At 45.8% G+C, this 17,500-nt stretch overlaps 1 protein-coding gene across 1 annotated transcript in view; it reads left to right on the forward strand.

The window, feature by feature from the left end:
* The window catches only part of LOC147029990 (villin-1-like), a 196,541-nt gene that overhangs the window by 99,831 nt on the left and 79,210 nt on the right, over positions 1-17,500 (forward strand). Inside the window, exons 7-10 of the mRNA XM_085872156.1 lie at positions 1,736-1,932; positions 2,299-2,407; positions 4,441-4,551; positions 4,741-4,946. Of these exons, the coding sequence (XP_085728282.1) occupies positions 1,736-1,932; positions 2,299-2,407; positions 4,441-4,551; positions 4,741-4,946 (623 nt within the window). The remainder of the gene's footprint in view (positions 1-1,735; positions 1,933-2,298; positions 2,408-4,440; positions 4,552-4,740; positions 4,947-17,500) is intronic.

Consider the following 17,500-nt stretch of genomic DNA (forward strand, 5'->3'; position numbering starts at 1 on the left):
TTGAGATGTGGTTGGTTCAAAATAAAGATAGAACAGAAAAACGGCAATCTCAAAGCGTCGCAGCCCGAATGAATCATATAAATTCCCTCTAAACAACGGGTTTGGGGCTAACTACACATGTACTTCGAGTTATCTCACATATGGGCCCTGAATGGTGGTTTGCGAATTTCCACAGCCGTAACACATATATATATATATATATATATATATATATATATATATATATATATATATATATATATATATATATCTATATATATATATATATATATATATATATATATATATATATATATATATATATATATATATATATATCTATATATTTATATATTTTGCATATATATATATATATATATTTTGCATATATATATATATATATATATATATATATATATCTATATATATATATCTATATATATATATATATTTTGCATATATATATATTTTGCATATATATATATATATATGCAAAGACCGAATCACATCTCTCATCTATTACTGGAGAGAATAACGAATTAGCTCTCACATAATCAATTCCCGAAAGAGGCTGGGATTATATATAAATCGACTTCTCCCTTGCTCTTCTCGCCAAAGAAGCTGCATAAAGCAACCATGAAAGCCTACCGAGGTAAGCCCTTTTGCTATTTCAAACCCTTTCCAGAGTTCCTCCACAGCTGCAAAGACGTTCACAAATAGTACACACATGAGAATCCCAATGCTGCACACCCCCTCAGCTGCCGGACCGGTTTCATCGCTTATTATCGAATCATCAGCGACAGCGTCAACAGAAATGCACACCACCGAGGCTCTTAGCATGTACCACATGCAAATGTCAAAAGCAGTCAACATATAAATGAAAACAAAGACCGAATCACATTTCTCACCTGTGACTGCAGGGAATAACCAATTAGCTCTCACCTCATCACTTATCATGCAATTACCCCAGGTGGCTAGGATTCCAGATAAATTGACTCATCCCATACTCTTCTTGCCAAAGAAGTTGCACAAAGGGTAGCTTTTCTGGTTGCTTTATCGAACTGCTTTTTTATCCAAAATAATGCTTCAGCATCTTATCTGGAATATCAGAGGAATCCATCATGTTTAACTCGTACTTGTTAAAATGATGACATAATTTTGATGCAAGTGAGCCTTGAAAGGGCGCCGACAAGTGCTTTTGGCACAAATGTTGTTTTGAATAAAAACTGGAATTCGTATCAGGGCATGTAAGTGTTGTTGATTACAATGAAACACAACAGGCAGCTTCAGAAAAGAGCAACAATGTCACAGTCTTTCCACGGAGAGTATGCCTGAGTCTTTTGGATGAATATCCAGACTCTGTGATCAGCCAAATGCGAGACTGTTACTCACCTCCTTTTTCAGAGTTGTTGTACGAGTCCTCCTTTACATTTTGAAAACGTGCTTTATTATACATCCATTTTTGAAACCCCTTGTCATATTGTCATAATGAACAAAATATCTCCATTGCTTGTAATCCTATCACACTGGCTGACAGATTGATAGAATTTTCCCATTGGTGGAAAACAAACTGACTGATTGCTATACATGAGAATTGGCATATATTGTACTATTCACATGACGTGAACGTTTGAATGATATTCTTAGTGGCGTTGGACCCTCTCACTAGAGTTTGGACTTTGGCATGGAGCAGCTGAGTCGAACTAACTTGATTACAATTATTATGCTTCATCTTTGTGATCTACTTCTGCCTTAGAGCCGAAAAGTTTCCTCCTCCTTGCGGCATGACCTTCACTACTGGCTGGGTCGTGAGTCATCACAAGACGAGCAGGGCAGTGTGGCAATTTACAGCACACAGATGGATGACATGCTAGGCGGCAGAGCCATTCAGCACCGTGAGGTGCAGAGCCATGAATCTGAACTGTTCCGTGGCTACTTCAAACACGGCATCATGTATGTTGCTTTCCAATGATCTGTGACAGACAGAAAGCGCAAATGTACCTCATCAAGCACAATTGCATATGATTAAAGCTAGTGCTAGGGCATTGAAACATTTGAATTAGGGCTTGGACGTTTCGATGTTCAAACACCCATTAAGATCTTTGAAGGCTCAGCTTGAATATTTCAATGGTCAATCTTGTGTTTTAATATCAATTGCTCAGTGGAAGAGCTTGTACATATGTTACATGCATGACAGACATTATGAGACATTACAAGATTTGTAAACAATGTTTTGTATTTGTTTTAAGTCAGTTTATATTCTTTTTACATTGTCTTGTAACTTGCAGTTTGTGGAGTGAGTGGATTATGTTCTTACAGTTACAAGAAGGGAGGCCTAGAATCTGGATTCAATCACGTGGAAACCAACAATTACAATGTATGTCGGCTTCTACATGTCAAGGGAAAGAAAAACATCACAGCAACTGAGGTGCGTTTGTCATATCGAGTCAGGTAATATAATATTCCCCCTTCTGTGTATGTATGCACCTCTATGAATGTGATGTTTGTTTGTCAATAGAGAATAATTGGCTGCTCTTAGAGCACCCTTATTCTGGACATTTCCATCTGTCTGTCTGTCTGCGAAACTTTGGTCAAGCCTCGGGGCTAAACCACTCAACCGATGCCAATGAAATTTGGTAGGTAGGACCAATATTTGTGGGAATTGTGTGCTTTCGAATATGGGACCCCGGGCCCTAGCAACGGCATCGCAACGGCCCTTTAAAGTGGTCAAAAAAATCGAAAAACATCAAAAATATCGAAAAATCGAAGCTTAGAGTTCTGTGCGCAATCTATCTATAGCTCCCTTCATGCCAATTTGCAGCCCTAACAAAAAATATTTGTAGGAGGAGATAGGTTTTGGTGAGTACATGTCGAACATTTCAGAAACGGTTAATTGTGAATATCTCTAAGAGAAAGAGCAGGATTTTGATGAAACTTGGGTGAAATGTGTACAATGTGGCGAGCATGTACACAAAAATGAATGGCTGCTATGCACACCTCTGTTGCTTAGCAACAGCTAAAATACTTTATCGTACATCGTACACTTATTGTGGACTGTAAAAAAAAATCAATATCTCCAAAACTGGACCTCTGAGGGACCTGTTCTTTTTGTACCCAAGGAGAATGTCTTACAGCATCATATAAAAATATAAAATCTTTAGCGAATAGATAAATGGAATTACCAGGGCTGCCATTTGTTAGAGTCTCTTTGGAAACATGCCTGAAATTTCACAAGGCGGGTTTCTGGGCGCAAACTAAGAGGGCTGTGATAATCATATTTATTGTGCTAAATTGATTGCTCGCATGTACATGAATATCGGCTTGTCGCGTCGGCCAGCTTTCCATCTGGAGCAAGCAGCCATGTCGCCTGCCAGCTTGTCCAACAATGTGTTTGTTTTTTATAACTACACTTATTGTGGGGAAATTATTTTAAGTTCTTAAATTAATTACACAACTTTATATTGCTGTTTTTATTTCTACGACAGAGCTTTCTTTGCAACTTATTCATAATACCACACTTTAATGTGGTGTTTTTACTTTTGACTTCAGAGGTCTATTAGGTATGGTATGGAATCTTTTTATTATTTAAACTTCTCTTGTTCATTGGGAATAATCTTCTCTTCTGATGTGCCATACCATCCACAGAGAGTCTGTGCCACCAAAGTAGCTTCCTGAGCAAAGGTTATACTGGGTGGTTTGCCATTACCTTCCCAGCAGTGGCAAGGGTAGGAATTTAGAATTTGTTCAAGGTGCTGGCAATAGCTCGCCGACTCTTCGTGAAGGACACCATGGGGTCTTTAACATCCACCAACAAACCCGGCAGATAGGACACCAGTTTAACGTCCATCCGAGGGATGGCACACGCGTTGTTGATTAATCACCCTGCCTGTGAAATACAGGGATGACAGTTTATAGCTCGGTCGGGATTTGCACACAGGGTAGATGGTTTAGAGGTGACGGTGCGTATCTCTCAGCCATTCTGTCAGTCCTTGGGAACAGCTGTTCTCAATTGATTCAAGAAATGATACCAACTGTTCCCATACATTTAAGTTTTTTCCAAAGTCGAATATTTCCCTTATGAGGAACTTCAATGCAGAAAGAGGCCATTAGGCCCATCAAGCTTGCACAATGGTTGCCAACCTATGGCTGTTTATCCATGCCCTAACCTTTTTAAATGCTGAGTGTCGAGCAAGGAAGCAGCACGTTTTTAAGTCTTTGTTATGACTCAGCTGGTGTCGGGTTTGAACTGCTGAGCTCCGAGACTCAGAGTGGGTGCTCCAACTACTATGCCACTCAGTTTAGTTACAAAGAAAACGTCATTGGTATGTTCACCCGTATAACTTTGGTGCACATTTTCGATTTTTCCCTGAGTATCGACATCTACATATCTAGCAACAATTGTTTGAGGAACTAGAAGGTCTTTAGTAAGTCAACAGATTAGCACTTTCTTTCGGTGTGCAGGTGGAGATTGCATGGGATAACATCAATAAAGGCGATGTTTTTCTGTTGGACCTGGGGAAAGTCATTATACAGTGGAATGGACCACTCAGTAACCGGATGGAACGACTCAAGGTTCATAAACACATTTTTCCACATATGGTCTTTTGATTTATGTTTTTGTGTGTTTAATTGAGTGTTGACGAATGTACTCTCGAAACAGTGTACCTGTAAATTTAAGCCACTGCTTTAAGGGCGACATTCTCCTGAAATCTTAGGCAGTACTAATGGCTGCAACTCATGAGGAATTTTGTGTTGTGGCAGGGCTTAAACCTAGCTCAAGATATTCGCGATCGTGAACGAGGAGGTCGTGCAGAAATTGGCATAATTGAGGGAGAGGATGAAGAAAACTCTCCAGGACTCATGAAGGCCATGGAGGCAGTTCTAGGAGAGAGACGAGGGGAGCTTAAAGAGGCGACCTCTGATGTGAAGGCTGACCAGGCCCAGCTGTCGAGCATCAAACTGTACCAGTAAGAAGAATACAAATCCAATCTTGTTTGTTGTTCATGTGGGTTAAAAAATTGAGATACATTCTCTGAGTTAGCTGGTTTTGTGTTTCCATCTGAGCACATGAATCATGATGCTGGATTCCCAAGTTTCAATCCAATGTACTTTGTTGATTTGTCCATTTTCTACCAACATCTTTGTAATTCTTGTAAAGGTGTGGTGACATCTCCGAATGTCCTTGTTCAACATGTCATAAACTTACAAGCAACATCAGGAACTTCAGAGTACTGGAAACTGCATGTAGAATGTTCTAATTCCACAAATGGCTTTGAAGTTCTTGTCTGAAAAGGTAGTAACTATGACCTCTGTGGGTGGTTCCAACTTTTCAGTCTGAAACATTAAATAGCTCGGCGTGCCTTTGTACTCAAATAACAGCAGGTTTTACAAGAATCCCTGCATTTCTTAATATGCTTGCGTATATTGTGATGCAAATTAACAAAAGTGCAAAGTGAATTAATTTTTTTTTTCCTCGACAGTGTCTAAGATTTATGCAAAAGCTGTCACACACACACACACACACACACACACACACACACACACACACACACACACACACACACACACACACACACACACACACACACACACACACACACACCACTTGACAGGCACACAGCATGTTTTTAAGTTGAACTTGGGGGGGAAAGTATCTTCCCAGAATACAATGGACACCAGTGAGGCTAGTGGCAGCGATATTCTCTCTCCGCAGTCATCAGGGAATTTCAGGAAGAAAGCCTACTTACCAAGGGATGCCAAGCCACAGAGTTTGTCCATGCTCTATCCTCAAAATGCTGAGCATCAAACGAGGAAGTATATTTAGGATGACTCGGCCAAAGTTGGCAACAAACTGTCAAACTCCCCAATAGACAGTGGACACAAACCACAATGTTATTGTATCGAGTAGTCAGGGGTATATATATATATATATATATATATATATATATATATATATATATATATATATATATATATATATATATATATATATATTTATATTTATATTTATATACAAACTGAAACGCAAAAGACACTTACCACTTGTTTGAAATGTAATAAAATTGTAACAGTTCAAAATAAAACAAACCAACAATTGCTAATTGAAACATTGGCATTTTATTGATGACATGTCAAGTTTTTGACCAAGATACACCATCTCATAAATTTGTTCTACAGTACAGAACAGCACAGGGTGCAATGTCAGTCCCCTTTCAATAGCGTGTGTGGCCACCATTGTTTTGGATACAGGCAGTGAGTGCATCGTCGGCGCATACTGCCTACCAGTCTTTGGATGGATTGCTGCTGGATTCTGTCCCACTCAGTCCTCAATGTCTGAAACCATCTGACTTAGGACCATCTGCCTGTCCTGCCTTGCAGTGGTGACTCTTGGCCTCCCTGATCGAGGTCTGTCATCTGCAGAGTTGTGGAGGGTGTCTCTGTCCACCAGGGCTGATATCGTCTGGTGTGAACAGCCAAGGCCACCTCACGGTAGCTCAATCCACCGTGCAGTATGCCCAAGGCACACTGCCATTGATCCCTTGACAATCGTGGCATGTTGATTGAAATGCCCATTTTGCACTGGCCTTTTTAAAGCCAATATCAAGACATCAAGTGCAGCTCATTAAAATCATCCCGTACCCCTTGGCTAATCACTGACAGTCAAAACGGCCGTTCAACAGCTGTGCTATGAAGTGACCATTAAAGGTTCAAGTGACCATCCGTGACCATTTTGTCTGACAGTGAGGACATTATTGTCCACAAATAAGTTCACACATTTACTACACTTAGTGTTATTGCTGATATTTGAAGGTTTAAAAGGTGGTATTTTTTTTTTTTGCGTTTCAGTATATATGTATATATATATATATATATATATATATATATATATATATATATATATATATATATATATATATATATATATATATATATATATATATATATATATATATATATATTGTTGTGGTTGACGAAATTCGCAAACCACCATTCAGGTCCCTTAGGTGAGATATCTCTGTAAGTATATGTGTAGTTAGGCCCAAACCCGTTGTTTAGAGGGAATAAATGTCATTCATGCGGGCTGCGACCCTTCTAGAGAGCCGTTTTTCTTTTACTATCTTTATTTTGGACCAGCCGCCATTACTACCACCACCAACCACGTCTCAACAGCCATCACACAACAACCACCAACCGCAACGCCGCTTCACAACAACAGCCACGACCTTTACCGTCACAACTCGCCCTCGCAACCATCGCATCACCGTCATTCCCACGCCGCTTGTGGGCACCGATACTGGACTCGTGCAGGGCGCGCACCGAGCAGGGGTGCAAAAGCGCCGGCCTTTCCGAAGAAAACGGATCAAAAACGACTCACGCCCACTTCTGTTCCGTCCTATCGGCGAGCGTGGGGCGATTTGGCCCCGCCTCCAGGTGCGTTGGAGTAATATCGCTATATGCAAATTCATGGATCAAAAAGCATTCACGCCCACTTTTCCTCGGTCCAATGGGGAGCCAGTTAGAGGTGAAGGGTCGGAGGTAAAGGGTCGAAGGTGAAGGAGCGAGGCCACGGGGCATATAAGGGGCTGCGTTCGTCAGTCAAAGCAGTGAAGAGTTCGGAGGCAGTGAAGAGTTCGGAGGCAGTGAAGAGTTCGGAGGGGAGAGAGTGAAGAGTTCGGAGCCAGTGAAGAGTTGGGACGAGTCAAGAGAGGAGACGGAGAGGGCGGTTGGACGGAGCTGTGGAGAGGTGGCGGCGGCGAAGGCGGTCGAGGGGGTGCTCGTGTCGGAGTCGGGGAGCTGCGGAGGGAGAGGCCGGCGGCGCGACCGAGGTCGTGGTGGAGACGCTCGTCGCGGGACCCGAGACAGGGAGATATCCTCCTTCCCCCGAGCATCAACAACCCCCTCCTGTTTCCCCCCGCGCTGAGATAGTGCGAGAAGGGGGCCCCGTTCCCACCCCCTACCAGACACTGTCCGCGAGGCCCGCGGAGTCGGGGCGCCACCGCCATCTTGCGGCTCATCATCAGACGGGTAGGCCCGACGCGGTCTCGGCCCCAGGCCCGCCTACCCCCCTCATCCTTGAGGGTGGTCCTTTTCTTTTGCTTTGAGTGTATGTGTTGTCGGCGCCGTCTGTGAAGTAAAACTGTATAAGTGTTGCCGTGTGCTCGGTAGTCGGTTAGATCTGCATTGTTGCATTTGCTTTTTGTGTATTATTGTGTTTCTTCTTCTTCTTCTTTTACATTTGCTTTTGGTGTAATTGTATATGTGTGCTTCCCGTTCATCGCGAAATAAATGTGCTTTATGTTGAACTGTTTTCCCGTTTCGCTTCGTCTTTTCCTTTATTGAATCTCCATCTTACTTCACGTAAAGGGTTGGTCGTGGGCTAAAACGCCCGATAATTAATCGAACCGTCGAGGCCGACGATAACACCGCTCGGTTATCCCGATAGTACGGAACGGGTCGCTTAAAGTGGCCCGTGTCCGAAGTCGACCTGCGGCGAGGTGCGATCGCCCGGTCTACCCTCCGTGTGGGTACTTAGGTAGGTCGAATTTGGCGAGCAACCCTATCCCACGCGGGGGCCGATTGGCACGATCGTGGTGAGGCCGAAAGGTCCACCCGTGACTAGTTCCCAGCGTTACTCCGAGAGGGTCACGACGGGATTGTCCGTCCGGTGGGCGACGTGCCGCGATTCGAGTTACGTGGCCGTTCGCACGCCGGCGGGCGCGAATCCGCAACAATATATATATATATATATATATATATATATATATATATATATATATATATATATATATATATATATATATATATATATATATATACTGTACATATGTACATGTCAATATATTGTTATGGCTGTGGATATTCGCAAACCACCATTCAGGACCTGCAGGTGAGATATCTCTGAAGTACATGTGTAGTTAGCCCAAACCCGTTGTCTAGAGGGAATTTATGTGATTCATTCGGGCTGCGACGCTTTTGAGATAGCCGTTTTTATTTCTATCTTTATTTTGAAACAACCACGTCTCAACCGCCATCACACAACAACCACCACGCCAACCGTCGTCACCAACTGCAACCACGCTCCAACCATCGGACAACAACAACAACGCCAACAGCCACGACCTTTACCTTCAGAACTCAATCCCACATCATCGCATCACCGCCATTCCCAAACGGCACCATAACCATCAAACCACCACAGAAAGCCCTCCACCACCCTCACCTCTCTCCTTCGACGGCCATTCCCGCACCACCTGTGAACACTGAGCGTCGGGCTGTCTCAGGCCCGTTCGGTGATTGGTGCCGAACGCACCGAGCCGCGAGCGCAAATAGCGGCCTTTCCGAGGGAAAATTTGGATCAAGAGCGCTACACGCCCACTTCCCCTCCGTCCAATTAGCAAGCGCGGAGCGGCTTGGCCCCGCCTCCAGATGCCTCTGTGTGAAATCGATATATGCAAATTCTAGGATCAGGGGAGATTCACGTCCCCTTTCCTCCGACCAATGGGCGAGCGTGGCTCCGCCCCGAGGTCATCCTGATCCGGATATTTGCACATTAACTGCTCCTGCCGGCCTATAAGAAGGCGGGCGCAAGGCGAATGGAGTCAGTCGAGTCGGGTGGAGAGTGAGTCGAGTCATCGGTGTGGCAGTCAGTCGAGTCGGGTGGCGGTCATCGGTGTGGCATAAGAGTTGGGTTCTGGAGTCGGCTGAGAAGAGTTGTGGGAAGAGGCAAAGGAGCTCGGGTCCAAGGCGAGAAGGACGGCGGTCGGTGACGAGGTCGCGGTGTGGGATCGCTCGTCGCGGAACCCAAGCCAGCCAGCCATTCTCCTCCCCCAGGGCATCAACAATTCCCCCTTTCCCCCGCGCTGAGATAGTGCAAAAAGGGTGCCCCGTTCCCACCCCACTCCAAACGTCGTGCCAACGAAACCTGCCAAGGAGCACGGAGTCGGGGCACAGCCGCGCGGCCACATTTGTGGCTTGACCGCCAACGCGTCACGAGGACGCGGGTAGGACCCCCCCGGTCTCGCGGACCTGGCCGCTCCTCCAGGTCACGCGCACAGTTGGCCTACAGGCTTGTCTGCCCCCTTGTCTATGAGGGTGGCTTCTTTCCTTTGCTTTTGAGTAAATGTGTGTTGGCGCCATCTGTGAAGTAGAACTGTATAAGTGTTTCCGTGTGTGCGCGTAGTCGGTAGTAACTCGGCGTCATTGTTGCTTTTGTTTTGGTTGCTATATGTGCATTTTGACTGTTTGGCTGTATATGTGTGCTTTTCGTGTGCCGGGAAATAAATGTGCATTGTGTGAACTGTTTTTCCGTTTCGCTTTGTCTTTTCTTTATTGACTCTCCATCGTGCTTCACGTAAAGGGTTCGTAGTGGGTGCAAAACGCCCGGTGAATAATCTGAACCGTCGAGGTCGACGATAATACCGCTCGGTTATCCCGATAGTACGGAAAGAGCCGCCCAAGCGACTTGTGTCCGGAGTTGATCTGCGGCGAGGTACGATCGCCGGTTTACCATCCGCGTGGGTACTAAGGTAGGTCGAGTTTGGCGAACAACCCTCTCCTACGCGGGTGGCCGATTGGCACGATTGTGGTGAGGTTGAAAGGCCCACTCGTGACTGCCTCCGGGCGATAGTTCCCGGAGGGTCACGACTGAATTGTCCATCCGGTGGGCGATGCGGTCGCGATTCGAGTGACGTGGCCATCTGCACGCCGGCGGGCGCGAATTCGCAACAATATATATGTGTATATGTACATGTATATGTATATATATATATATATATATATATACATGTGTATATGTATATGTGTATATGTATATGTGTATGTGTATATATGTTTGTGTATATGTATATATATATAAATATATAACTATATATATATATATATATATATATATATATATATATATATATATATATATATATATATATATATATATATATATATATATATATATATATATATATATATATATATATATATATATATATATATATATATATATATATATATATATATATATATATATATATATATATATATATATATATATATATATATATATATATATATATGGATATGTGTGTATATATATATATATATATATATATATATATATATATATATATATCTATATATATATATATATATATATATATCTATATATATATATATATATATATATATTTATATATGTATACAAACATATGTGTGTTTATGTATATGTATATATACTAGTACGGGCCCGTAGGTGCGTAAACGACGACTGGATTGGGGCATTATTTTAATTAGATTGGACCAACCGTATCATAAATGGCCATAACTTGGGAAACATACTCAGGTCCCCAGCGTCAAGTGTGACGTCATATCAAACGAAGAAGAATTGTGTTGTCCTGTCATTGGTCGACAGATAAATGGCCGTAACTTGGGAACCGCTCGTCCGATTAATATCAAACCTTGAAAAGCACATCCGCGGGGCCCTGGCAATATTCCTGGCAAGTTTCAGTCAGATCGAACCGTCGATCGTGCAAAAAATAAATAAATAAATAAATAAACATTAATTGTGACGTCATTCGTGACGTCATAGCACTGTGTCTTGTCATTGGCCATAACTTGGGAACCGCTTGTCCGATCGATATCAAACCTCGAAAAGGCACATCTGCGGGGCCACGGCAATATTCCTGGCGTTTCAATCCGATCGGACAGGCGGTCGTCGAGAAACGGCGGACACACACACACACACACACACACACACACACACACACACACACACACACACATTGCTGGAATTATAGATAGATATGTGTATATGTATATGTTTGTATATGTGTATATATATATATATTGTTACGTCTGAGGGGGGGGGGGGTATGCATTCAAAGGGTAATTAGGATGTTTAATTAGGTATGCCATGCTGTTCGAGTTTACCATGATCTCGATATAATAAGTCGCAATTCAGTGGTGATAAGTTGTCTAGTGAATGTCCATTTCTTTAAGGGGGAAATGATAATTGTCACGTAATTAGATAGGGAGACGGGTTAGGGTAAGTGTGTATGCGTATTCCCTTTTCGTATTCCCTGTAGGCTTGCCGTGACGTAACAGGACAGTGAAGTGGATGGCTCCGCCCCTTGATTACGATTGGCGGAAGGTGACGGCGGAGGGCCAATAAAAGGGCTCGATTGGAAGTGACGAGGACTCAAGTATAAAAAGGTTCTGTTTGGGAAAAGAAGAGGAAGAGCCATAAAAAGAAAGCGTCTGGTCGAGGCTGTTGGTTGTTGCGCTGGTTCGTTCCTTGATTCGTCGTGTCTCGTGGCCTTGCTGTGCCTCGTGCCTCACCTCGGTTGGCTCTGGAGTTCTGCTGGCTCGGAGTACGGGACCGAACGGCGGGCGGACCTGCCTCCCTCTCCTGCTCGCATATTGGCGCCAGAACTGGCTCCCTGGCGGCTGTGAGCGGTCTTGGCCCTACACCAGGAGATCGACACCACCAGGAACAGCACCACGGTGTCTCCTGCCCCTGACGAGCGCAACGCCAGCTCGTCCGGCGCCAATCCAGTGATTGTTGCATCGACACCACGGGCAAACCTGACCACCAGCTACTGTGTGTGTGTGTGTGTGTGTGTGTGTGTGTGTGTGTGTGTGTGTGTGTGTGTGTGTGTGTGTGTGTGTGTGTGTGTGTGTGTGTGTGTGTGTGTACCTGGCGCCTTAGAGGGTTTGAGATTTGTATATCCATTGGAATTGTTTGTGTTTTCCCCACGCCCGAACCCACACCACCATCCCGTCGAATCGCCCCAGATCCCTCCTCTTGCCGAGTCTTATTATTATTTCTGGTTAGAGAAATAAACATTATTAACTCGGTGAAAAGCGACTCGTGCCACCTTCCTCGTCCCGTTTGCTGTGGAGCGATTAAAACCGCCATCTTTGGGTTATAAAAAATAAACCGCCTCCATCGTTTCGGCTCATTCTACGTTGGCGGGACTGTTCAAGTCTCATGGACGTCACATTGGTGTCAGGAGTGGGATGTTCGAACCCCTCTAAATTATATTTGGTATCGGGAGAATATACCAGGATTAAAATCTCGCCACGAATTGGAATATAAAATTACGACAGAAAAGCGCGCAAGCGCGGGAAAATTTTCGCCGGAGTTTTCAAATTAAATTTAATTGGCGGAAAACGGGATTTCTGCACCATGGCGGATGTGCAGATGTTGGAGGAGGAAGGCCACGTGTCGGGCAGCGAGTCGGGGGAAGAAGGGAGAGACGGGGGTAGGATCGGAACCTCCCCCATTCCGAGCGTGGACCATGCTTCATTGCCCGTAATGGAGCCGGCAGCACCGGGAAACCGGCGCAATGTCGATCTGGACAATGTTGGAACGTTTAATGAGTGCAATTACAGCACAGGGGGCAAAAATGACGGCACATGGGGCAGAAATGGCAAAAATGACGGCACAGGGGGCAGAAATGACAGATCAATTGGGGGTAATGGGGGAACAGTTGGGTGCACGGATTAATTTAATGAGGGATGAATTGGGGGAAAAGATGGAGAAAATGAAAACTGAGATGCAGGAGTGTGTGGATGTTCAATTGGGGGAAATGCAAAGTAAATTCGAGGATAGATTGGAGGAAACAAAGGTAGAAATTACATTGGAGGGGGAAAATATACGGAAAAAATTGGTAGATAAAATTGATGCAACGAACATTCGGGTTGATAAAGTGGATGAAGGCCTGGAACATCATCGTGCCTGTGTGGATGCTCGTATGCAGCTGCAAGTAGGAGAGTGGGGAGAGCTGAGGAAGCAAGGGATGAATTTGGCGGAGGAGGTAAAAGGATTGGAGGCTGGTTTGGATGAACAAGATAAAATTATGAGCCAAGATGAAGACTTGGATAAAGGCCAGGTAGAGCCGTCTTTTGTAAGTAGAGTGTCCGGGTTGGTTGAGGAGCAGCTACAAACTCGCGACGGAGCCTTGGAGGAGGTTGTGCGGGCCCAGAAGATCCTGCGGGAAGAGGTGAATCGGTCCATTCAACGTTTGGAACAGGAGGCAAAATTGACCCATGAGACCCTCACCACAAAACATCTTTGGCCACAGTGGACTCCGAAATTGGATACGCAGCCACAAGGGTGTTTGATCCCTGGGCTGGATTCGGACAAGGGAGAAACTGGGAAGCGGGCCACCGGAAAAGTGATCCCCCTGGTAAATTTTGACGGGTCAGGGAGCCTTGAAGCTTTTATGACGCAATTTGAGTGTATTTCCCGACTAAACGGGTGGAATGAGTGGGAACGTACAGGGAATTTGGTGGCAACGTTGCGGGGACCAGCCGCAGATGTGTTCAATGTGATCGCGGAGGGATGTTGACCAGCTCCCACATTTGTGAGGCGTTGAGCCGTTGGTTTGGGTTTGCAGCAAACTGTGATCTGGTACCGGCCCAGCTCCAGCACTGCAGATTAAAGCCGGGTGAGAGAGTGCAGGAGCTGGCACAGGACATTTACCAATCAGTCAGGATCGCGTATCGGGACCTTACAGTGGAGGCGTGGGACAGACTGGCACTCGAGAAATTTTTAGCTGATCTTCCTGACACTGAGGTCCGAGCGCTAGTGGAGCTACAGGATCCACCCACCGTGCACCGAGCGGCCGAGTGCGCGGCCAGGCTGGCCTCGTGGAGTCGGCCGGGTCGGGTGCCCGAGGGGCCATTGGTGACGATCCGACAGGCGGAGATTCGGGATCAGGGAGGGGGGCTGGGAGATATTGGCATTACCCAAATGCTTCAGGAGATGAATCCTCCTGCTGAACCGCCAGGTCTATCCGAGGTGCCCTAACATAGGTCGAGTCCGGAAATCACTGTCGGGGGTTGGGGAGACTAGATTGGGTTGAGCATATAGGGCCATGCTCGGCTGCTGAGATTGTGGCGAAGTGCCTCCTTTGGTGAAAATAGTGAATTGTGGAAAAATTGGCATGGGTTTGTAAGTTCTGCTGGGTTTTAGAGTGACAATAGGGACAGTGGGTAATTGGTAACAAAGCGGGCACGAGTGACTGTCCAATGGCTGGTGCGTGGATCGGGTGAGAAGTGCTGTGTGAGTTGTTTCAAGTTAAGAAGTGAATTGTATGGTGCACACATTGATTTTTTTATTGGACATGGTGTGGTGACAGGGAAGGTCATGGTCGGTGAAGTGTTAGAAATGCAGGTGTCACATGTAAGGCCGATGGGGTGGGGGAGTCATGTGGGTTTTGTGGGTGGGGATGATGTGCTTGTCCGCAAGGATTGCTGAGGCTCACGGTGAGCGGGAATTGCGACCCCCTTCAAGGAGATTCACCCCTGGTGGCTAACGGTGACAGTGTCTGGAGGCAACTGGGAGAGGGTCTGGTTGGGCGACCAAGGCGGGTAGGACCTTGGCGACCCAGGAAGGCCAGAGGAGCCGGTGAGACCCCTTCCAGTGTGTTGTATGGGGTTAGAGCTGATGGCTACCAGGGGGGTGGGAATCAAAGGGAGCGGGGCGGAGAAACGTCTGGGTTGGACTAAAGCTTACCTGTGGGCATGGTTGCACCTGAGATGCCCCCATCATCTTGTGGTAACCCACCCCACGGCCATGAGGGGATTCAGCCTGCATCATTAAAATGGGGACCATGACCGAGAAATGTGATGATGACCATGGTGTGAGTGTTGTGAAGATGTGTGAGTCCCACTCGATCCCGCACAACTTGACATGTGCAGCAAGGGCATGATGTCCGCATAATTTTGGGGTCAAGCAAATTTGAAAATTGGCTCCCCAGGTAACGCTGAGTCTATTAGCATCCACTGGGGGATGCGGTCACGTCTAAATATCCCGTGAATAGTGTCGTTAAGGCTTAGAGTAGGAATGTAAAGTATAAGTGTTGTGTTTTTGTGGAACCTTTTGTTTCCCCTCCCCAGATCACTGGAAGAGTGTTGGACAAGAGCGATGATCCAGAGGATGGAGTGCAACTACGCTCAGAGCTCTCATGTGATTAAATAAAACAATGAATGATTGTTTAGGCGAGGATAAGGCCATAAGGGGGTAGTACATTAAGCAGGATAGGTAAGTTAGCTGTGGCTCGCTGCCCATTGCCCCTCCTACTTTATTTCGTTAGGTTAAATAGGTGTGAGTCAGTAAGTGTTAAGGCTGGTACGGTAGCACCTGTGATATACCTTGCAGGAGCTGCGGTACCAGAGGAGGGGGCAGTGTTATGTTTGAGGGGGGGGTATGCATTCAAAGGGTAATTAGGATGTTTATTTAGGTATGCCATGCTGTTCGAGTTTACCAGGATCTCGATGTAATAAGTAGCAATTCAATGGTGATAAGTTGTCTTGTGAATGTCCATTTCTTTAAGGGGGAAATGATAATTGTCACGTAATTAGATAGGGAGACGGGTTAGGGTAAGTGTGTATGCGTATTCCCTTTTAGTATTCCCTGTAGGCTTGCCGTGACGTAACAGGACAGTGCTGCGGATGGCTCCGCCCCTTGATCACGATTGGCGGAAGGCGACGGCGGAGGGCCAATAAAACGGCTCGATTGGAAGTGACGATGACTCGAGTATAAAAAGGTTCTGTTTGGGAAAAGAAGAGGAGGAAGAGTCATAGAAAGCGTCCGGTCGAGGCTGTTGGTCTCGGAGCGTGCTCTCTTGTTGCGCTGGTTCATTCCTTGATTCTTCGTGTCTCGTGGCCTTGCTGTGCCTCCTGCCTCACCTCGGTTGGCTCTGGAGTTCTGCTGGCTCGGAGTACGGGACCGAACGGCGGGCGGACCTGCCTCCCTCTCCTGCTCGCATCTTGGCGCCAGAACTGGCTCCCTGGCGGCTGTGAGCGGTCTTGGGCCTACACCAGGAGGTCGACACCACCAGGAACAGCACCACGGTGTCTCCTGCCCCTGACGAGCGCAACGCCAGCTCGTCCGGCGCCAATCCAGTGACTGTTGCGTCGACACCACGGGCAAGCCTGACCACCAGCTACGTTGTGTGTGTGTGTGTGTGTGTGTGTGTGTGTGTGTGTGTGTGTGTGTGTGTGTGTGTGTGTGTGTGTGTGTGTGTGTGTGTGTGTGTGTGTGTGTGTGTGTGTGTGTGTGTGTGTGTGTACCTGGTGTCTTCGAGGGTTTGAGATTTGTATATCCATTGGAATTGTTTGTGTTTTCCCCACACCACCATCCCGTCGAATCGCCCCGGATCCCTCCTCTTGCCGAGTCTTATTATTATTTCTGGTTAGAGAAATAAACATTATTAACTCAGTGAAAAGCGACTCGTGCCACCTTCCTCGTCCCGTTTGCTGTGGAGCGATTAAAACCGCCATCTTTGGGTTATAAAAAATAAACCGCCTCCATCGTTTCGGCTCATTCTACGTTGGCGGGACTGTTCAAGTCCCATGGACGTCACAATATTGTTGCAGATCCGGGGTGGCGGGATTCTCACCCGACTCTTGGCGCCACCCTCACCACCGCCGTCTCCGGGGTTTATAACGCCGGCTGGCTCTGCACAGGCCTCGGGTCACGCGTCTTCAATCGCGATAGCAATGTACCCCTGGACATTAC

The sequence above is a fragment of the Eptatretus burgeri genome, chromosome 3, assembly GCF_056783735.1.
Source record: "Eptatretus burgeri isolate ZD-2024b chromosome 3, Ebu_testis_v1, whole genome shotgun sequence".
Classification (NCBI taxonomy): domain Eukaryota; kingdom Metazoa; phylum Chordata; class Myxini; order Myxiniformes; family Myxinidae; genus Eptatretus; species Eptatretus burgeri.